At 47.4% G+C, this 22,536-nt stretch overlaps 1 protein-coding gene across 1 annotated transcript in view; it reads right to left on the reverse strand.

Annotated features, from left to right (window-relative positions):
* The window catches only part of CFAP77 (cilia and flagella associated protein 77), a 57,878-nt gene that overhangs the window by 4,822 nt on the left and 30,520 nt on the right, over window positions 1–22,536 (reverse strand). Inside the window, exons 2-5 of the mRNA XM_062505647.1 lie at window positions 19,638–19,737; window positions 18,915–19,131; window positions 7,202–7,307; window positions 5,670–5,765 (exon numbers count right to left, since the gene is read on the reverse strand). Coding sequence (XP_062361631.1) covers window positions 5,670–5,765; window positions 7,202–7,307; window positions 18,915–19,131; window positions 19,638–19,737 — 519 coding nt within the window. The remainder of the gene's footprint in view (window positions 1–5,669; window positions 5,766–7,201; window positions 7,308–18,914; window positions 19,132–19,637; window positions 19,738–22,536) is intronic.

A 22,536-nucleotide genomic window follows, 5' to 3' on the forward strand; every position in this document is an offset into this window, starting at 1 on the left:
GCCAGGCAAGAGTTTTACTTAAAGTTGTTTTGATAAATAGCATTTCTGCAGAAGTCAGAACAGGGCCATGAATGAAACCCCATTTAAAAAGCATTTCTATGGAATTGTGCACTGGAAGCAATGGCAGGTTCTCACCCATAACCCAACACAGGCGGTGTGGTTTCACTCTGCCACAAGCTGTGAGCACCCAAAATCTGTCCTTTCACAGATGAGGATCTCCAGAAGAGCAGTGGAAATTGGTCGCCAATTGTTCCTTGTGCTGTCTTTGGATACTGGGGTTTGGTTGTAGGTGGAGCCTGTCCTGGAGATGATTTAGGCTGTAAAGCTGGCTGCACAAGAGGGAATTGTTTTCCTGTGTGGACAGGAGATGTCCAGACCAATGGAAGTGGCAGAGGAGTGATGGTCCCTCTGTCTCTGAGGGAGGCACAAGAAGTGCTGAGCATGGCAGGTAATGATTTTTACTAAGAGAGGCTCAACTGAGGTAAAATAGAAGCAGTTTTTTTACAATGAGGGTGTTGAAATACTTGAGCATATTGCCCAGAGAGGTGGTGGATGCCCCATCTCTGGAACCATTCAAGGTCAGGTTGGATGGGGCTCTGAGAAACACAATCTGGTTGAGGATGACCCTGCTCACTGCAGGGGAACTGGACTAGATTGCACTTAAAGGTTCCTTCCAACCAAAATATTGAGACAGAGGGCAGCACTGGGTGGGATGAGAGGTTGAGTGTTCACAACAAGGAATAGTGGGAAAACCTGGATCATGAAAATGCTTTGCTGTGATTTGAGCAATTGCACTGCTGGAATCTTTGGCTGTGGAGGCAAAACAAGAAAACCTCCAGAATCTGCAAGGAAATGTAGTGATAGTGATGGGCCCAGAGTCTGCAGTCAGCCATGGAAGGGCTGTGGGAGGTGAAAACTCAGCTGTGGCCCAGGAGGAGACGTGCAGGGATCACGCCCAGGGCAGCTGGGTCTGTGCTGCCTGTTTGGAACCCTGCAGGGTGCTGTGGTCTCTGTTTGCATTGTGCCTGCCATAGGCCAGTGGTGCTGCTTTGGATTGTTACTGCAGGCCTGGGAGCCACCAGCTCATGTCACTTGAGCCATTGAACAACCATCAGCTGGCACTGATTTTAATTCTTTCTGGTCAGCCAAAATCCCAGCGGAAGGGAGGGTTGATGTGGTAGTGTGGTGACAGGAAGCTCTTGAACTCATTGCTTTATTATTTAAGCACTATTTAGGCCCCAGGAGAGGAGTTTTATAACGCTCCAAGTTGCAGAAGTTTTTCTGTCCTCAAAGCCAGGAGGACCAATGCTGCACCTGAACAGCCAGCCCTGTGTGCTGTGTCTATCAAGCCCAGGTTATCTAAGCAGAATTTGTGGCTTTTCTGACAAGACAACAGCTGCAAGATTACATGAGCTGTGCTTGTCAGTTCAGCTCTATAGACAAAAATAGAGGTAAGGCATTAAAAAAAAATGTGGAACATTTTTGCGTGTACGTGTTAAACCTCAACTGTTAATTCTGACGAAGGATCAGGCTGTGAGCAGAAATCGGATCCCTGGTGAGAATCAAATTCCGGAGCCCAGAATTTTTGCTGCAAAGTTTATACAGTGGGGATTCCTCTAATTACTTTCAGTGGAAATTTACCTGACAGAGCTTTCCCAGGTAATGCAAGGCATACGCGGGAGAGCCGCTCAGCCGTTGACAGAGCCTTTGATTTTGTGCCAGGTTGCAAATTAAGTCTTTTGCCAAGGTACCCGAACACTTGCTCGTCAATTGCTTATCGCTTATTCATATCGCGCGTTTCATCTGCTCGGGGAGGCAGCGCGCCGTGACAAAAGTCTTGTCCAAAGTTGCTGCATTTTCTTTCCTTCCCCTTGCTTGGTCAAGTAAACAAGCCACCTGAGTGTCTCTGAGAGCTGGGATTCTCTAATGAGCAAAGGAAGAACCTTGGTGTGTGTCAGTGACAGGAGGTGCACGGAGTTGTTTTGACACATTGGTGAATTCTTGTCCTTGTGTTGCTGCTTTGAGTCCTGAATCCTTCTTGACTTGATAGAGGCCTGGAAATATATTGGGGCTGGCCGACATTGGCTTACGGGTTTGGATAGTGACTATCAGATATTCACATGGAGGTGGCTGGAGACTCACCCTGTCCTGGCACAGGTGGCGATGCTGCATTTGGACAGCAATGTCCTTTCCAGAGTTTGGCTGACACAATTCTGCCTGAGCCAGCTGGTGAGGAGCGACACAGGGACAGGAGGTTGAGAGAGTTGGGATTGTTCAGTCTGGAACAGAGGAGGCTTTGGGGTAACCTGAAGGGAACTTTCAGGAAAGATGGAGCAAGGCTATCTACAAGAGCCTAGAGTGACAGGACAAGGAAGAATGGGTTCAAACTGAAGGAGACTAGGTTTAGAAAAATATTTTCCCTTTGAGGATGGTGAGGCATTGAAACAGGTTGTCCAGAGAAGCTGTGGCTGCCCCATCCCTGGAAGTGTTCCAGACCAGGCTGGTCCAGTGGAAGATGTCCCTGTTCACAGCAGGGTGGTTGGAATGAGATAATTTTGAAGGTCTATTTCCAACCAAACTATTCTATGACTCTGTGATTTATATCCATGCTGGGTGCTTGAGAGCACAGTTTCCAGGGAATGCAATCCCACATCTACAAATAAATTAAGTTTTGACGCACAATCCCAGCCATGATGGCAAAACCTGAGCCCTGGAATTGTCACTGCAGGCAAAGCAAGGCAAAGGCAGTTTGCTTTGTGGGGTGGCTGAGGAAGAGGAGGGCAGTAGAAACATCTTGTTGGTGTGAGTAAGGAGTTAATGTCTGCTTGGTTTAGTTAAAATAAAAGAAATAAAAACCACTTCAATGTAGCAACTTTCCCTAATGAACTGCCCATGAGGACAGGACTGGCTCCCTGTGACCTGCTTCTGTTGGTGAGCTGGGGGGCCCAGGAGACCCCAGGCCAGGTCAGTCCTGCAGAGCGAGACGACAGGAGAGCAGGAGCACCCGGTGTGGGAGAGCCTGTAAATCACCCTGTTAGCTTAACAGTGTGGGCCATTATTCTAAAGCAGTGGGGCTGAAACCTAAATCCAAATGAAAATACAGTCAATTTGTCTATACTTTACTGACTGAATGACTATGTAATGTCATGCAGCTCTGACAATGCAGGGAGCAAACGGATGCAATTAGTGGTGAGGGAAAAGCTCCTTTGTTTTCTTCTTTCCACTTCTTAGGCAAGCTTTCATGGTGCCAGGGACTGAATGGAAAGCCCAGTTTAAGAGCCAGCAGAGATATCCATGCCCAGTTTCTGCAGCTGTCTGTAAGGGGTCACAGTCAGAATAAAAAAAATCCTTCTTGATGATTTTCATGGGTCTAAAGGAAAATCTCACCTTCCTGCTGCCCCTGTCCCCTCAGACCCAGAGCAGGCCAGACTGAAAGGTGTTATGACAGATGATGAGGTGAGTGAGTGACCAGAAGGATGAGTTGCATGGGAATATCACACCTCTGCACCCCAAACCAACCTTGGATCACATGGAAATAAAGTTTAAAGTGAGGCTGTGGTCAGGGCAATGGAGTCTCTGAATATTCTTGTCCAGGGTCTGGAGCATTTCCCAAGTCATGAATATCTTCTGCACTGGTCAGAGCAGGACATAGTCACCAAAGGCTGATAAGAATATGGAGATTGAGTCTGCTAACAAGCTCTTTGTGAAGTGACATTTTTGTGGTTGCTTTTCATATTCTTCTTGCACAATAGGATGAGAGTGTTACATGGATTAAAGGCAGTGTTTTGGTTGATTGTCAACTCAGTAAAGTAGGGACTGACATTGACTCCTGGAGTCCCTGGGTTAGGTCAGTCTGGCTTTCAAAAACCATTCCATCACATTTACAGAACCCACCTTTAGAGGAGTAGTTAAAGAACAGTTTGGAGACCACCAAATGTCTTTGGAACCCTTAACTTCCTCCAGGTTGTTACTGCTTTTAACTGGGTAAGAATTTATGGATGTTCAAGAGGAGTTATTTTTCCATGGAGGAAACCATGCACTGCGGGTCAAATGAGTAAGAAATTCCTTGATCCAAGTTCTAACGTGGGCTGTGCCTGCTAGATGTGCAGCTGGGGAAGGGCAAACTTTCCAGGGTAACGCAGTAAGAAAGGAGGAATATGGAAAATCTGCACAGGCTGTGTAAAATGAGCTGTCTCTCCTCCATGGATGCTGCCTCTGGGAAGGAAGGGAGAGGGAGAAGAAGAGAAAGGGGAAACAGAAGGAAGGATTTGGAGACTCGAGAGCTGTGGCTGGGACAGGAACCCAACCACAGCCATGGATGAAACAAAAAGGAAAGCACGAAGCAAAAGCCAGGCTGAAAAATGAACAGTGATGGAAAGGTCTGGGGTGAGAGGAGCTCTAAAGAGGAGGCTTGCCCCAGTATCTCGTGTGACTCTCACAATCTGTTTAACAGCGATCGGTCATGTTCTCTTGCTGCCATCGCCGCAGCAGCAGCTCCGAGCTGACAGGCAGTGGGGATAAATGATTACTGACATATGCTAATTGGGTACTCTCAGACAGGACAGTGGAGGAATACATCAGGGTGGTGCAAAGCACATTTCTTGGGCAAAACTCTCCAACTTGTACAAGCAAATTACCTTCAGGAAATCACAGGGCGGCTTTGCTGTTTTAAACTGTGGTTAGAAATCAACAGCATGGCAAAAAAAAAAAAAAAAACCTATCAGAAGAAAGGGCAGGACAGAGTTGAGAGCTTTTTACAGTGGTATCTATTAATGCCAAATAGGATTTTGGCCATGTAAATTCCCTGCAGACTTTCAGTGCTTTCACTTTCTGGTGTCTCCTTTCCATTCCACTGGAAAGCTCTTTCTTCTTCTCTCCTAAAATCCCCCCCAGCTCTTCACTGGAAATTTCCATATAATTTACACCACAAACAAAGCTAATGGAGTTCTAACAAGTACCTCAGTCCACAGCAGGTTGCAAAGATGAATTCAGGGAGGTGTTTAGATCCCATCACTAGAACAAGAAATCTCTACCTTGGCTCTTATTGGGATCAATTAAAGGAAGTGTCACACATATCTACAACCTGGCCAGACCCTTTGCTTTGTCTCAGGGGGAATATTGTCTATCAGGCAGTTTAGAGAGGTAGCAAGAGTGCAGGCTTTCTGGAAAGCTCTACTCCTGGGGTGGAAAAGCTTCTTGAAACATCTGGTGTGGTTTGAATTAGTTATGGTGAGAGCTAGTGAAATGGCAGGGTCCCAAAATGCAGGTGTGGCTGTCTTGCTTGTGTAAGGCACTTGTAGAACAAAGGGCACCCCTGTAACTAACAGTGAGATATAAAAAGATGCTTCTCCACTCAGGAAGCCAATGAAAGTGCACATAAGTTAAAAAAATTTACTATCTGGGCAAATGCTGCCTCTCTTCCAGAGCTTATGGCTGGCAAAAAATATCCCACCCTGATGTTCAAAAGGGGCTGATGGATGAACACATTTGGAACCATTTTAAGGTCTGAGTCATGGGGAGCTCTGAGTAAAGAGCCTCATTGCCTGTGTGCTAAGGGTGTTCTTGAGGCACGTAGGTAGGGTTAGAGAGTGTCCCTGACTTCAACCTGGGCTCGTAGAGGCCCAGAAAAGCTGACTTTGGTCACAGGGGGGGTTGTGGGGGACCCCTACCTTCTCAAAGCGCTGTGGGTGCCAGAAGGACTCCTCCTTCACCGGCGGCGGGTGCGTGCGCAGGAACGCGGTGCGGTTCTCACGCACCTCGCCAATCTGCAACTAAAGAGAGGCAAGAGTGGGCTCCAGCAGTGCCCTTCCCTTGTCTGCAGCCTAAAGTGAACAAGAGTGGGCTCCAGCAGTGCCCTTCCCTTGTCTGCAGCCTAAAGTGAACAAGAGTGGGCTCCAGCAGTGCCCTTCCCTTGTCTGCAGCCAAAGGTGAACAAGAGTGGGCTCCAGCAGTGCCCTTCCCTTGTCTGCAGCCAAAAGTGAACAAGAGTGGGCTCCAGCAGTGCCCTTCCCTTGTCTGAAGCTAAAGGTGAACAAGAGTGGGCTCCAGCAATGCCCTTCCCTTGTCTGCAACCAAAAGTGAACAAGAGTGGGCTCCAGCAGCTGCACAGCCATGCACATCAGCTCTTTGTCATGCAATGCAGTGACATTGGGATGGATGAGGCCAGAAGTTGCTTTGGGCTGATGATTACAAATGCATGATCTGGGGAGTTTTTCACGTCCATGCAGCCAATGCTGATAGTTAAAACACATCAGCAGCTGTCAGCTCTCAGTCTGTTATATAGCAGCCCTTCCCAGGGAGGTGGCTGCTGTCTACTGGGAACCCTGTGCGCTGAGCTGCAGCAATGGCTCATCCCTAACTGGGAAAGCCACTTTCAGCACTCCCACCATGGTGGGATTTCCTGGCTCCTCTGATTAATTGCAGGTCACAGTGCTTGATAATCCCAGCATAAGCCAGTGCAGGTACCAGGTGAATATTTTGGCCACTGCATGAAACCCTGGGAATCAGTCTGTTCTGTGGTCTAGGATACAGGTTTGTGTTGCTTAACTCAGTAATTGGTGGCTGCAGGCTTTGGGAGCTTGATGGAGGCAACTTAGTGATTAAAAACATCAGTCATTAATAGATAAAGTAGGGATGCACTTTCTAACATCCCAGGCTGGTGTATTCATAAAATAGCTGCTAATTAAGGACACTGTATTCCTGCTCTTCAACTATAAAGCATCGTTTGTGATGGCAGTAAGCCCATTGAAATTGGTCATTACCATATTAGCCCGACTCTTCTTTGAGCCATTAACTCGTAAAACAGTCATTGGCTGCTTTTAAATGATATTATAATGTTGGTGTGTTTAACAGCACAGCCTTACACTCCAACAGCTGCTGCGGGTGCTGCATCAGCCACAGCGTGCCAGGCTCGGGCTGGGGCTGTCCTTCCAGCATTTGGTGGTTGTTCCTTTGTTGTGGCCCCTGTCACAGGTAACCTGAGCAGGGCTGATGTCCGAAGGGCAGCCTGTGAGGCTCCTGGCAGGGGGATGCTCATCTTAGTTAGGCTTCATCAGCCTTTTAGTAGTCAGGTGAGTAGCCAGCTGAGAGTCCTTCCCAGGGCTGGGAGCAGCCTTTCTGTCCCTCATGGGGTAGGACAGTGAGGGGCTGTGCCCAGTAGTGCTGTGAACATCAGGGGAAAGCATTGCTGCACTAGTCTCACCTTTTTCTTCACTGGACTGTGCTGGAATACAGTCCGGGCTCTCTGGCGCTCCATCCACAGCTCCTTGTATCTGTGTTGCATGATGTCAAAAAGGGGAGTGGGAGGCCTGGAAGACATGGAAAAGACACCAATGTCATCTTTGCCTCTCCATTCCGGTTCATGTCTCTTCTCCTGAAAAGTGACTGGTGAGAAGATGAGTAAAGCCTCGCACTGGGAAAGGCTTTCTCCTCCTCAAGAAACCTCCAACCCACAATCATTTGCAGTGAACACACCACAGCCTGCACACACCTGTGGTAACCTGTGCCAGGCACTCCCCAGAACTGGAACAATTCCTCTCTTTGCACAAGGGCAGGTTTCAGCAGCTTTGTCTGAGCCCTGGTGAGTTGGAAGGACCACAGGGCACCACAGGCTGCAGCTCAGCTTCGGGGCCTCCTAGAGCTTCAGGAAAGCATTTCCTGGCTGGTACCCAGTGGAGCAGCTCTGGCTGGATTCTCTCCAAGGGAAAAACCCCTGGGTGCCAAGTGTGTTCTGCTAAAATAACACTGCTCTTGCTATTGACATCTCTCTGAAGTGGTGCACCAAAGGCTGCAAATGTGCAATGATGGATGGGGTGAGAGGAGTAAGTGCTGTCCTAAGCAGTCTGAATAGGGCTAGAAGTGGACCCAATGCAGATGGTCAGGTGTCTGCAGCAGAGAGGGGAGCTGAAATGCTGAGCCCTGGTCTGGTGTCTCAGCTGCACAGAGCAGGTGTATTTGCCCCTTGAAAGAGGATTCCAGGGAGCCAGGAGGAGACAGCAGAGGGGAGGAACTGCACCTGACCCGGGTTCTAGAAAAAGAATAAAAAGGCAGTTGCCTGTTGGCCAGTGTCCCATTCAGCTGCTCTGAGCTGGCATTAACCTGACCAGCTTGTGGCAAAGCTGCAGCCTGAAATTGTTGAGCCTTGCTCCTTGCAGGTGAGGACACTTCATCAGCCACCATGTGAGGCAGACCTGGCAGCAGCAGGGACAGTGAATCTGTAATTCCTGTGGTCCTGCTGCTATTCCTTTCCCCCCCAGAAGCAAATACTTGAAGGTGATGAAGGACCTCAAGCTCAAGTTTTATTGGTCCTTGTCCTTGAACACCTTGCTGAGGAGAGACTTTCCCCATCTTGGCAGGAGCTGATGGCTGTGGAGCTCTCACCTCTAGCTCAGCTCCCACCTGTAGCCTGCAGTGCCCTCAGCTGCAGCTCCCATAGCAGAGCCAGGGCTTTCCCTGCCTGTCCAGAACAACTGCAGGGCACGGGGGACTTGGGGTAGCTGCTTCTGGGCCGCCAGCTCCACCTGTTTCTGCAAAGAGCCTGTGTGCCACGGAGTGAGCTGGTTCTTCATGGTGTACGGCAGGAGTGGGTCCAGAATTGACAGCTGCCAGCTTTTAGCAGCCTGGAGAATCCTTGATGATCACAGCAGCCTGTATGCAAATAGTAACTCTGTTTCTTGTTCCTTCACCCCCGTGGTGACTTTTATTACTTAATTATTGCACACCACATGCTTCAAAACAGCCTAATCTATGGTCGTGTTTTCTAATGATGCTGGATGCGCAATCCAGCAATATCCATCCCAAGGGGACATTCATATCAGAGGAGACATCCTTCTGCAGGCCTCCTGTTTCATAGATCACATGCTGCAGGGCTTTTCAAGCCTTTGCTTGCAAATCAGCTCTGCTGCTCCTGAGCCACCCAGTGCCAAAGGCGATGCTGACATTTACCCTTTGTCCCCTCTTCTTTCCCCTCCTTCCCTTCCAGTTTGGCATTTCATGATGATCAGGGCTGGGCAAAATATTTTAAAGGTTAAAAGATGTGGCAGACCAGTGGTCAAGTGTGTTATTTATATGTTTGGATCTCTAGTCTTGTAGTGTGGTGTAAGCGTTGGTATTCCTGACACAAGTGCATGGTGAGCATTGCTTGTTTGCTCCTGTCCCTTTGCTCTCCGTGGCAGGAGCTTTCCTGGGGGGGATGCAGGAAAACACTGAGCCTTTGTGTGTAGTCTTTGATTATTGATTTCTTTTTTTTTTTCTTTTTGGAAGTTGAATGTTTTCACATCTCTATGGAGGTGACTTTTAGCATCTCCAGTGGACCAGCCAGTTGGTGACTGATTAGTCCACAGCTGGCCTGTAAGAAAATGCTTGAAAGGACACATTTGGGTTGATGCTCTTCAGAGATCCTTCCCTGCCGTGTGATTAATCGCATTTAAGTCCTGATCCAGCAAAATATAGAATCATGCCTGGAACGATGCAGGCATGAACTGCCTCTCTCAGATCAGTGGGAATGACTCGTGTGCTCCATTACCACGTAAGCCCTGGTGGGGCTGTAGGATGTGAGGCTTCATCTGGCTTTTCCTCCTTTGAAAGAAATACTGAGAGAGTAGAGAAGAGCAGGGGTTATCAGGAACACCTCTTTAAGGTGACTGGAGAGATCTCAGTGAGGCAGCTTTTCCTTTGTAGGTCAAAGCCTGACCTCAGCAGAGCGGACGGGGAATTTGGCCCCAATATCAGCACTGCTTGGCAACATGACAGCTCTTACTTGCAGCTGGCCTTTGGGAAAATGTCCTTTTGCCTTAGTGCTACTTAAGGACAGGGATCAATGGCTTGTGTGTTCCCTTTCCTTTTGTCACCCTGTTCCTGAACAGGGAGGATTTTGTCGCTGCTGTCTGCGGATGCTGCAGAGAGAGCAGGGGAAGCATCCTCTGGAAATGCTTCTTGCACATTAAAACTCATTCAGAGTAACTCAGATCTCCTTGTTTTGGCACAAGCACCCTGCCAGAGAAAGGAAAGGCAAAGAAGTTCTGATAGGATGTAACAAATTATTTATAATTGTCGGGGAAAAAAATACTCATCTGCTTCCTTTTATAGTCAAATAGTTAGAGCCACTTCTAATGCTGACATTTCCTAAATATTTTAAAATGTATCTGTGCACATTTTCAAAACTATTATCCCTGAAACAGTTTCTGTCTCTTTAATAGAATCTTTCTAATTTACTTTCAAGAGTCAGGCTACAGACCTATTTTCAACTGAAATGACAAGCATCTGCTAACTTGGTTATACAATGTGGAGTTCTAGTCTGCTAGACATCTCCTGGAAAAGAAGCTGCAGCCTCCTAATAGGCTATTTTAATGTGAAAACAGTGTTAAAAAGTATAATAAAGTATTAACAATATTAAAATAAAACAGTGTAGGCCTTAAATGAGCTACAAACTAGTTAAATCTATTCCATTCAATATGAGCCTTCGGTGCTTTGCAGCTGATACCTCAGAGCTGGGATTTATCTAAAATGAAGGCACCAGGGACATGCAAGAGAAATGGTAATTATAATTTGCAAACATTAGGCTGACACTTTTTTGTGTATGTGTGTATAAATCCTGACAGCTGTGATTTGTGCCAATGCCAAATAGTGCTCCAGCGTGCAGGGAAGAGCTCACTTTGTGGCAGGCTGTCCTCAGAGCAGCAGCTCATTAAAACTTTGGAGAAAGAGAAGTTGCCGAAAACAGGAAGGCATCAGAACCATCTGAGAGATTTTTGGTACACGCTCGTTGAAAGGCGTTTGAGAAGAGAGCCTTGGGTCTGACAAACTGGAATTTTAGTACGCCTCCCCGTTCACAGTGGGGCAAAATAATTGGTCATCAGTGACTACTAATTTGGTTTAGTAGCCAGAGGCATTTTTTTTCTTCCCAGAAAATCAATGACAGTGCCGAGGTCTGTTCAACGTGATTCAGCTCGAGATGAGTCCTCATTTAGCTCTTGATGCTTCTTCCACTGGAGACAGCTATTTTGTTAAAATGAAATTAAAATCTATCTATAATACTCAGCTCAGGGAGCCGCGCCCGTCAATGCCATGCTGCTCTTGAGGTTTCAAGGTTGTCAGTCTCCCCTCAAACTTCTTTTCAAAGGTTTATATATCAGCTGCAAAAAAAGGTACTTGGCAAAAGTGGATACAAAGGGCTTTGCTCGGGAAGGGGTTTTACACCAGCTTGAAAGGTGCAATCAATTTGATTGCTAAGTTCTGCCGCGAAAGAGTAAAAACTTGACTTGAGAGTTGCTTTTTTTTATCCTGTATATTTTTTTATCCTGTATAATTCAAACAGCACGTAAATATTTTAGTGCAGACCTCAGCCCGTGGGGGTTGTGCGTGGCTCTGCAGCCAGGGCAGTGCTTTTCCTGCTGAGGAGGAGGGGGAGGATGGGTCCAGGCAGTGGATCTTGGGGCTCTGCCCAGAGCACTGCTCTGATCCCAGTGGCAGCTTCCAGGCAGCTGGATCTGGCCCTGCACAGCTGCTTATGCAACAGATCCATCACAGAATGGAATTCGTCCCTGCCTGTGACATTAAAATTGTGTTCCTGCACCACAAGGCAGTTACTGCAACGCTGCCTACGTTGAAACTTTAACCCTTCCTTGAAAGGTTAATGAGGTTTCAGAGGGGTTTATTCCTTGGTGCTGTCCTTCCACCTGAGTTGTGCTTTTTGCTGCACAGTCAGGATCTGTCTTTGGGGCCTTCAGTCCCCAGGGGAGGCTATTGGGGCTACAGGGCACCACTTTTATATTCTTGTGTCTTCATGCTGGGTAGGATTTGTCCTGTGATAGAAGGGTCCATGCAAAATCTCCCCGTGGCTCGTGGTCAGGCCAGCAGAACCAGTTCCCACCAGCTCAGATTGGTTTCTTATAGAGCCCTTAGGGTTGGAAAAGACCTTCAAGATCGAGTCCAACCTGTTTGTTATTGGGGAACAGTTTGGTCTCCAGCACCTCTGGAGTGTTGGGCTCCTTGGGGCAGCTAACCACAGGTATCAACTTCAGCAAATAAAGCACAAGCCGAGCTCTGTGATTCTGTTTGGGACCGTGGGGTACCCCCAATATAGGCATTAGCGCTCAGGTCCCTCTGCCCTGAAAGGGGGCTGAGAGCACAGGAAAATCCTGGTTATGGCTCCCTTGCAGCGCTGTGTTGCCTCCCTGGTTACTGATGGGTTGCAGGTAGCAATCTATCTCCCATTAATTTGTCTGTGTGCAGCCCAGCAGGAAGCTGGGGTATGATTACAGCTCTGGCCCTTGTTCCAGAGTCGGCACGGCCACAGCATCCCCTGCAAACTGCCGGGCTCTGCCTCGCCTTAATTGTTCCCCTTTGGCCCCTGGACCTGTCTCTTCTAACGAGGGCTGCGAGGAGGGCCGAGGTAATTGAAGCACTTAACCACACTCCCCAGCACTGCCTCCTGCAGCTAATTAGGAAACAGGACCGCTGGGCTCTTCATTATTTCTTTTAATTGTTTGTGGGTTTTACATAACAGTGAATGGCAGAAGAGGGATGCGCAGTTAGTGGTGAATCCTTGACTTTGAAATTTGGATAAAAGGTCACTTACAATTTGTTAAGGCTTTCACAAGGGTGAATTCAATTAGTGGATCGAAGTCCCTACACACACGTGTGTGGGTGTGTTTGTGAGGAGAAGGGGATGTGGCAACATGAGCTGGGTGTGAGCCCAAAGGCTCCTCGTTTTCCTAAACAGCTTGTGGAATAGACGCTGAAGTTACAGCCCCCTTACAGCTTTATGCTTCTCTAAATAGGTCCTGGCAATAAACCCATGGAGAGGCCCAAAAAGATCATTTTTAAATGATCTCCACTTGTCCTCACTTTCCATTAACTATTGAATAAAATAACAAGAGAAAAAATGGTAGAAAACACTCAGGGACCAATTTTTTTTTTGCAGTCTTTGGGCTGGCAAAGCTCTCAGTTGCAATAGTGGGTCTTCCACCCGTGTGGCAGCTGTGGGATCTGTGCCTCCAAAGCACTGATTACTCCGAATTTCTGAAGCTTCTTTACAATCCTTGCAATGTGGGTGAGGAAATAACAATATAAATTATTTCACTGCGTGCAGCCAATGAGGCAGTGGCTTCTTCTAAGTGTCAGAGGATCTGTTATTTTGCTCAGAGGGCTCATATGTATAGAACAGTAAAAAGAATAAAATCCATTGTAAACATGCACTTTAAAAGATTTATCAGATGCTCACAGCTGTACTTAGGAGTACACATGGTTACAAGAGCACCAATTTGCTTTACTATTCCCTCCCAGGCCGACTGAGATGTTTGTTTGCACTGGTCCTAAAAGCACATATGGAAACATGTGTCTTGCAGTGAAGATACCAAGCCATCTCTTATCCATTAAATAACTGGCTTGACAAGCTGGAATTTGTGTGCTAGCATTGATTTTAGGGTTGGAGATGCCCTTTGGCTGACTTAATTGAAGGTTATTTAGGTTTGTCTTCAACACATTTGTCTGCTGTTATCTGCTGTTATCCTCTGACAAACTCAGGTGGGATGTGATTGTGGGACAGAGCTATCCTGCCTGGAGGTCCAGATCTATGGCTGAGAGTGAACAGTGCTCAGTCTGCAGCCATCAACAAATGCAAAACATCCCAACAAGTGAAAAATCAAGGAAAAAACCCCTTCAAAGCTGAGCAAAAGAAATCAAAGCACGAGGTCTTCCCCTTGACCTCCATCCCATGCTTGAATCTCTCTGGCTGGGTGGGAACATGACTTTGTTTGAAAGGAAGAAATGAGGGCTGAAAAGCTTTGTTTTCACAGAAGGGATTCTGTGATTATTCCCCCCTGACCCAGGTTTACATTGCACAGGCTGAGAAAGCAAAAGTTGGCAAAGAAAAAGGTCCACTTGTGGCTAGAAGTAGCTCTGGATGGTAAAATTTTGGAAGAAATTTCTCAGCCGGCTGTAATCAATGGAGATAAACCCACAGACAACAGCCAGTCTGTGTGAGAGTAAATTACTTTCCTATTCAGTGTAAACCAAATGGTAATAAGGGATCTAAATCTGTCCTTCAGATCTCTTTTTTCCCAGCTCTGTGGCTGATGTGCAGGACCTGAACCTCATGCCGAACCATGACTTGGCTGATTATTTTCTCTTAAACCATCACCCTGAACCAGTCAGAAACTCTTAGAGCAAGCAAATAACTGTTCTGAAGGGGAATCAGTATCTTCGTGGTGCACTCAGGATTTTTGGAAGGGCCTAAAAACCCAAGCAGCTGCTGCAGCTGCTGGGGCACAGCACAGGCAGGTGTGACTGGGAGCAATGTGGTAGCAATGCAACCACATACCCAGCCTGGAACATTTCCAGGAGAAGAAAACTGCTCTTGAAATAGAAATTCTTATCTTAGCAGTGTGAGAATGGTGGCAGAGGCACAAAGTGCCTTTCACTGTGGATATGTAATTATCTGAGCTGATGGGAGTCCTGGATTTTTTAACTTGGTTGCTTTTCTCTGTTGCCATGAGCCTGACAGTGATTCCAGTCACTGTTAAATTTTTACAATCTGTTTTGTCAGTCCTCAGTGTTTTTTGTTTTCTTTTTCTGTAGAACTATTTCCCCTCCTATCTTTAGGATTTTGGTGGCTTTATACTCTTTGGCTTCTAGTGATCATAGATCAGATGCAGATTTGCCATAGTATTAAATTTTGTTGCCTGTCCAGCTTTTCCTAGTGTGTTCTTTCCAGTAACACCCTCTGCTCTTCAACATTATTTCTTTGACATCTTTGCAGCTGGTCTACATCTATATTAGCTTTATTTCCACAGCCATATTAACGACCTGGAATGTTCTTTAAGTATCTCAAAAATAAACCTATCAGTGGAGATATTTCAGCACCTCTTGGGCAGCTTTCTAAACTTTGTTCTGGCTGTGTCCAAACAGCAGAGAAAGTCTGGGTGGAAAGGACACTTGCTAAGCAGAGCATGAGCATAGAAGTCTCCCTCCTCAGGGAAGGTGAAAGATTGGGATGATTGCAAATGATTCCAGTTAAAGAGGAGGTACTGGGTAACTGATGCCCTTGGCCAAGTGTAACAATTTGAAGAAGAGAGATTGCAGTGACCAAACACTTTAGAGAGGTGAGTTTGTTGCAGGAACATGATGAAAACAGCTGCCAAAGGATTAGGAGCAGCTTTAGAGAATCGGAGGTGGAATGAAGTCAGGAGATGAAGACGGAAGGAAAATGGGCTGTAAAATTCAGGAAAGGGACAGTTGAAGTGAAGGCAGACAGTGGGGGGGACCCGGCAGGAGCCCTGGGGATGACAGAGTGCCAGGGAAATCCTGCCAGCACACCCAAGGTCAGCCCAACCTCCAGGCCAACTGCCAAGTGCATGGCAGCCCGTGGGAGGCAGGGTTATGGCCATGCAGGGTTTGGAGCAGGTACAGGTGCAGAATGGCAGAGGATGGCACGTCTGTGCAGTCCTTGTGTCCAGGAATAGGTTCTGGGGCGTAGCAGGCAGATTTGGGATGCTCACCAAGAGGTGACTGGAAGCTTTTCTCTCCAAGCAGCCCTGGCAGTGCTGGGCAGTGTGTCCATGCTGAGGGTGCACTCTGCCCTGCTCACTCCTGGGGACAGAACTGGTGCTTGGGGTACCAGCTGTGTGCTGGAGCGTTCTGGCTTCAAACTCCTTGTGTGACCTTGCACAGATCAATAGCATCTAAAATCTAGCTGTAGACAGCATCCATGTTTTTGTGTTCTTGTTCCAAAAATGATCCTTTAATGTCGGCTGATTTCAGTGCACAGTGAAGCTCAGTCTGAAAAGGTGCTCAGGAGGACAAATGCAGGCCTGGACATCTATTAATGTTTCCAAATGCACCTTGACTAGCAGGCTGGAGTGACACCAGTGAAGATCCTGGAGGTCTTCACAGACCCTCTGTGTCTTTAGGTCTCCAGTATCACCAAACCCCAGCCCACTCAGTGCCCTCCAGCCTCCTCCTTGTAAAACCAGGTCATTATTGCAGAGTATGAGGGCTGGATACACCTGTGGGGTTATTTTGAATTAAAAGACCTGGGAGGACAACAACCTTCAGCGGTTCTGTAATGTGTCATGCACAGAGCATGTGGATGGGGTTTAGCTCCTGGAGGGGATTGTCGAAGATGGGAATTTTCCTTGGAAGATGAGCCTGTGGAGCTGTGAGTGGTGGGGAGGAGGGCTGGGAGAGTTGAAGCTGAGCCCGTGTCATTTGTGCTGCACTCAATGGATGTCCCCTCCTGCAAAGTGTGGTTGCACAAGGCAGCTCTTGTAGAGCTCAGAAGCTGGAGCATGAACTGGGGGAGCCTGGCTGGAGGATGCCCCATGGGGGAGGCTGAGACCCCAGCACATCCTCGTTACTGCTGACCTTGGCACGAGCACTGCCTGCTGATGGATCGGCTCTGGAGCTGGACAAGCCCCTGGGGAACCACTGCATTATCTGTTATGTCCCATCAGTGCCTCCCCTGACCCCTCCCAGCTCCGAATGCCACAGGCATTGGGGAAGGAATAAATCTCTGTCTGCTACTGAGAGAGAGAAGGGAGCAAAAGCAGGAAAAAGGAGAGATGAAAAATGTCTTTTTTATGACTCTCACAACAAAGCTGGCCACATGATTCGTAGCAAACATTACTCTGGGAAAAGGGAGGGAGAGAATGGGGGTGGAATCAGCAAAAAAGCAGCGCTGCTTCTCTCCCCTGGAAGGTGCCCAGGGGGAATTAAAAGGGGTATGGGTGACCTTTGAAGGTAAATATCCCAGAAAAAGAAAGCAAAGAGGCCTCAAAGCTTTAGAAAGCTTGCTGCAGTGTCTGAGGCTGCCTGGTGAAACGCTGCACACACTGTGAGCAGAAAGCAGAGGCACGAGAGATCTCAGTTAGAGCAGCAGCAGGGCCAGGCAGTGATTAACAAGGCACTAATAGCAACCACAACTTTTGTGCTTGTTTCTATTCGGGATGATCCAGGAGAGCTCCAACCTGCGAGCCTTTAGCAGCACAGCCCAGGGTCTGAGGAGGGGCTGGAGATGAGTTGCCAGGGCTCGAGAAGCCCCTTGCCCATTACCCACTGACCCCAGCCACGTTCCTGTGCCAGCTGCTGAGATATTGGGGGTCCCAGGGAAGCAGCCCAGCCCCGAGCTGTGGGCTGGCACCAGCTGCAATTCCCAGTGTGCAGAGAGCTGCAGCAGAGCTGTGGGTGCAGCCTGGGCAGGGTCTGCACTGGGGTTCTGGGCTGTTCCAGAGCATCCCATCATCGGGCACGGTGTCTCCAGCTGCCTCCAGTGCCATGGGAAAACACCTTTGCTCTCTGACCTCCTCAGCCACGCTCTGTGCTGGGGGATGACAGGCAGGCAGTGTTCTTGCTGAAAAATTTCACTGTTTTTTCTTAAAGATGAGGAGTGCTCCGAGTTATGGGGGGAAAAAAAGAAAAACAAACAACAAAAAACTTTTGCCACCGTTTTCTTCTGCCCCCCAGACAAGCATGTGCCTTACTTGGGAGCACCTTCCCAGGTAGCAGCACTGAGATCACAGTCAAACAGGGCTTAGAGTCCAAACCCAACTGAAATCCATTGATAACCATGTCATTTTTAGGAAAATGGGTCTTGCTGAACCTGCTGAGCTGTGACCAGGAATGCTCACCAAAGCTGGTCTCTTTAACTTGCCAGTCATGGAAAAGTGTGTTAACCTCCCACTTTTACAGAAATGGCTGTAACAACTCCTTGATAATCCCAGTAATTCGGTTTTATCTATAATGTGCTTTTAAAGTAAAGGGATAAATACAATCAGTCTGCATAAAAGGTAGCTATTATGGAGCAGGCAAGTTGTAAAATAATAACTTTCAATTAAAAGCCCTTTCTCACTACTTCTGCCGTTGTGGGGTCTGCAGATTTTCTTTAAAAGTTTTGAAGCATGCCTGGGCTTCTTACAGGCAGCCATTTAACCTCCGTTTATGAAGAAATAAAGCAAAATTGATGTTGATTTTGGCCTGCATTGGGGGATACTTTTGCAACATAAAAGCCCTTTTGCCTGCAATTTGCAGAGCAGCCCTGTCACATCGGTGAGGGCTGATACTGATAAAGATAAAGCTTTATAGCTGGGGCATTTGCAGCTAACAGCAAGCTAATGCTACATTTTCATTTTGATGCAATTAATGTTAATGTCTGCTACGAAAATTGTCATTAAATACCATTTTAAAATCCATTCAATTTGCATATGCAAAGCCCATTTACTATCATGTGAAATACATGGTGCCGTTCATCATGTCTTTTCTCTAGAATTTGTAGCTGTTATTTTTCTGGTAGTGATTATTATCTAGCTCTTAAAATAAAACCTAATGTCTGATCCAGAGCTGCACAGAGCAAGAAACCCCCTGGGCTCCAGCAGTAGCAGGACTTCCAGAGGCTTTGAGCACTGGTTTGTGCTGGAGTTGTACTGGCAGGGAGAAGCTTCTTTGCCTCTGTCCTGCTCTACTTCCAATTTCTGTCCAGTGCAGGGCAATGAATTAAGTGGAAGAGAGCAGGATAAAGAACTTGAACTGATCTTTAACTCCACCAGAGTATTTCAACCAGTGCAGACAGGTAGCAATGCTCTTGCTCTGAATTTCTGACCCTGGGATGCCAATTTTCTGGCTGACAGCTTTTCATATTCTTTTAGATTAAAGGGTTGGCACTGAAGATATTTTTAAGAGGCTTCAAGCCCTTAATACCACAGGTGAAATGAGGCTGTGTTGTGGCACGTATGTTAGATTCAGGTAGTTGATTATCTGGCAGAAATGTCATCAGACACAGATGTGATGCTGTGACTCAGCATATCCAGGTTCAGGACACTTCTGTTTTGGGGACTGTGGTAGCTGAGATTGGGGAGACATGTAGGTGTGAGGATAGGAAGGGATAATTTCATTCTGAGAAGGGCCCAAATCTTCCCCCTTACCGTGATGGCCTGCCAAATGTCATGCCTGGAGGGATCTTGCAGCCATATCTGAGAATATTCTTATCTTTGCAGCGGATGTCCATGTACTTGTAGTATAGAGCAAACTCGCGGGCTTTGGTGCAGCCTTCATCCACAGCCCTACAGCCCATGGTTACGAAATCTCGGGGCATGACCCTTTTGTGAGGCTTGGCCTTCACTGAATCCCAGTGGCCTATGGCTGGAAATGGAAGGAAATAGAGAAAAAGATGAGGCATCTGAGCTCCTGTTTGGGACAGCAGATTGATGTGTGTGCACAGTGCGTGGGGGTCTTGTGTGGCTAAGGTTCCTTTTGTGAACTTCACACCCTGTCCCACTGCATCCCATATCCTCTCTGAATTGGATGTCTTCTCACCCTCCACCCTGGCTTGCTCAGGATGTCTGATTTTACAGGGAAATCGTCCCTGAAAGCACAAAGCAGGAGCCCTGACAGTGGCCAGGTGCATCACCCTTTGCAGGTGCACCCTCCCTGCTTGGGCTCTGTGTGAGCCTCTGGAAGTTTCCAATGTGATACAGAAACTTCACTGTCACCAAGCAATTGGGGTGATATTAATGAAACTGAGTAAATGTTGGATGTCTGCACTTCCAATTTGATGAGAAGTACTGAAGATCTGTGGGAAGGAGAAGAGACTTCCTACTAGCATTAGGACTTTGTTGCAGGTCTGTGTTTTAGGGGCAGTGACCTACCTTCAGGGACTCCTCCATCTCTCTTGTGCATGTACATGCCATAGGTAAAATCAGGTCCTGGCAGGGAGTAGCAGTTTCTCATGGGCTTCCCCAGTTCTGGCTGCAGAAAAGGGAATAGAGGAGCATAGAGAGCATTCATAGAGACACATAAAGACCTTTTCTGATCAGATAAAGCTCCTAAAAACAGAAGTTTGTAACAGAACATGGCCACAGGTACCATGGCAAGGGCTTGAATCCCACTGCACAAGTGAGTGCCACAGTGCAGAAAGGAGCTGAAGCCTAAAGGATGCTGAATTTCACACAACTTTGGTTTTGAGCTATAAAGAGACCTAGCCTTGCAGGAAATAGGGATCCTGACTCAATAGAAATGGACTTGAAGTCTTCTTGTTTGGTTAATCTCTCCATTGGTGGGGATGCCCAGCTGTGGTGTCTGCTGGGGAGACAGCAGCTGGTCTTAACTTTACGTTGAATTATTTAATTTCCAAGTTGTGCATCCTCCTGGAAAACTGACGTAAACTTCCCCAGGCACAATCACATGGCTGCACCTGCCTGGGAATAATCAAGACAGAAGGCTTGCTGCAGAAAGAGTGTAAGGGGGGAATGAAGAAAGGAGAGCAGAGCCTGGGGTTTATAGCACAGAAAAGAACTTCAGCTCAATAACAACATTTCTATTTAGTTTCCAAATGAACTCTTCCCCAGCTCCTGTGTGTCCCAGCCTGGTGGTGTCTGTGGGATTAACTGACCTCCCCTCACCCTTCTGTCTCCACCCTCCCATCTCCATGGTGAAGTCTCTGCAGGATGTGTGTCTTGAAACCTCATTGCTGCTTAGAAGAGGGAAGGGGAGAGAGCCTGGCACAGGGAAAGCTGGAGCAGAGTCCCCAGGAGCCCTGAGGGCAGAATGTGGGTGCTTTGGGACGGGTTATTTTCCATGGGAAGGGTGTTAGGAGAGCTGGGCTATTGTAGGTGTTGGCAGGTCTTGCTAGGGGAATGAAAGCACTGAAATAGCACTTGGTGCTTCTCCTGGGTGAACCACTGAGCACTGACATTCAGATGGCCACTGTCACACTGCACAGTGAATGCTCTGGGTCAGCAGCTGCTGAATTAAATACAGCCCTTTCTGCAGAGACACAGTTTTGCACAAAAGGAAGCTGCATTGAACCAACTCCAGCTTGCCACCATGGCAGGCTGAGGCTGTGCAGGTTGATAAGGGACCCAGCTCACTGGAGCTGCTTGTGTAGGAGCATCCTCCACACCAAAATTTTCCTTTTACTCGTAGTCAGCACCACGCAAACCTTGGCCAGGGTCTCAGAGAAGCCTTGGCTCCCCTGTACACTGCCAGCATGGTGGCTGCTTTCCAACGTGCTCTTCTACATCATCTTTGGCTCAGGCAAAACTCTCACTGAGCCAGTTTTGCCTGGATAGTGAGGGTTAATAACCCCTGTCCAGAACAGGCACCTTTCCAGAGGGCTCTGCCTTGAGGTCTCTAAAATGTGCTTGTAATTCCTCAAACTTTTACACTAGTGACACTCCAAAGGAGGTGTGGCATTTCCACGGTGCTCAGGAGCACGAGTTCATCAGAAAATGAGTTTTAGAGACCTGCCCTGTGCGAAACTACAGATCCTTTGTTGCAAACAGCCCTTTGTAAAATCCACTGACCCAGTGACTTGATGCAACCATGGCTGCATTTCCCCACCTGTAAGCCTCGAGCACAGGGAGGGACTGTCCCCTGTCCAGCACTGAGCACCAGGGTTTAGTGGGGTTTTAGTGGGGTTTAAGTGGGGTTCTAATCACAAACCACGCGTGCACTCTGTGCATGCCGGGAGCTCACACAAAGCAATGATGAAGGAGCTCTCATTGATCGAGTCCTCCTGTATTTACAGCTGGTTTTAGATTGGCTGTCACTGGTGTACAAGGGAAATGGTGTGTGTGATGTTCCTCAGGTGCAGGAGAAAAGGCGTTTTCCTGGGATCATGTTCTGAAAACTCATCGGGGAAGTGAGGTCAGAAATCTGCTATGGTGGAAAACTGTCACATGGGACAAAAAAATCACTGAGAAACTGCAGGGAAGGAGAGAGGTTTGTAACCTGTGGCAAAGCTGCTTCCAGACCCTTGAGTGCAGAACTCTGTAGAATGGAAGAAATTACAGGATTTAAGGAGTCCCTTCTGCAGAGCACCTGAAGTTAACACAGTTGGGTGTTTACTCCATCACAAAGTGAGTGTGTGCTGTTTCCTTTTATGATCAGGTGGCATTTTACAGTCACTTTGCGCTGAATAAATAAAGCTGAAGGTGCTGGATAATTAATTAAAAAAAAAAAATCTGGTCCAATATGTTGAACATGGAGAGAATCTGTGCCTGAAGAAAAATCAACAAACTCAGAGGACTCTGGTTGCCTGCCAACATCTTTTACCTACAAAAGCAAAGAAGGGGAAGGATGCAGCAGGAATGAATCTTGCTCAGTGTAATACACAATTACAGCCTTCCTTGTTCATAAATTAGCAAAATGCTGCTTCCAGCTCATGGACTGGTTTCATTTATCCTGGGGCATTGTAGGTGTGTTCTGTCATAAAGCAGTGAGAAAACTGAGCCAAAGCTGATGCAGAAGGTCTTTTTTTTCCCCCTTTCTCCCCCAGTTCCAGCACCATTCCCCATGTTCAGGTTTAGCCTGTCACAAAGCTGCTTGGCTGGAATACAGATCTGTCTGACAGCTGTGCCCATCAGCAGACAACTTCATTAAACCTCATTAAGATGTCATTTCTCTGCCTTATTTCCCACCTCTTGGCTCTAATTAAAACCGTCTCTCTCTGCATCCCAGGCGGTCCTAATTTTCTCTGGGTACCTTCTGCAAGGTTTCTCCCTTTACGACCTCAGTGAGGAAAATCCAGCATCCTAAATGCTGTTT

This window comes from Cinclus cinclus, chromosome 19 (assembly GCF_963662255.1).
Source record: "Cinclus cinclus chromosome 19, bCinCin1.1, whole genome shotgun sequence".
Lineage (NCBI taxonomy): Eukaryota > Metazoa > Chordata > Aves > Passeriformes > Cinclidae > Cinclus > Cinclus cinclus.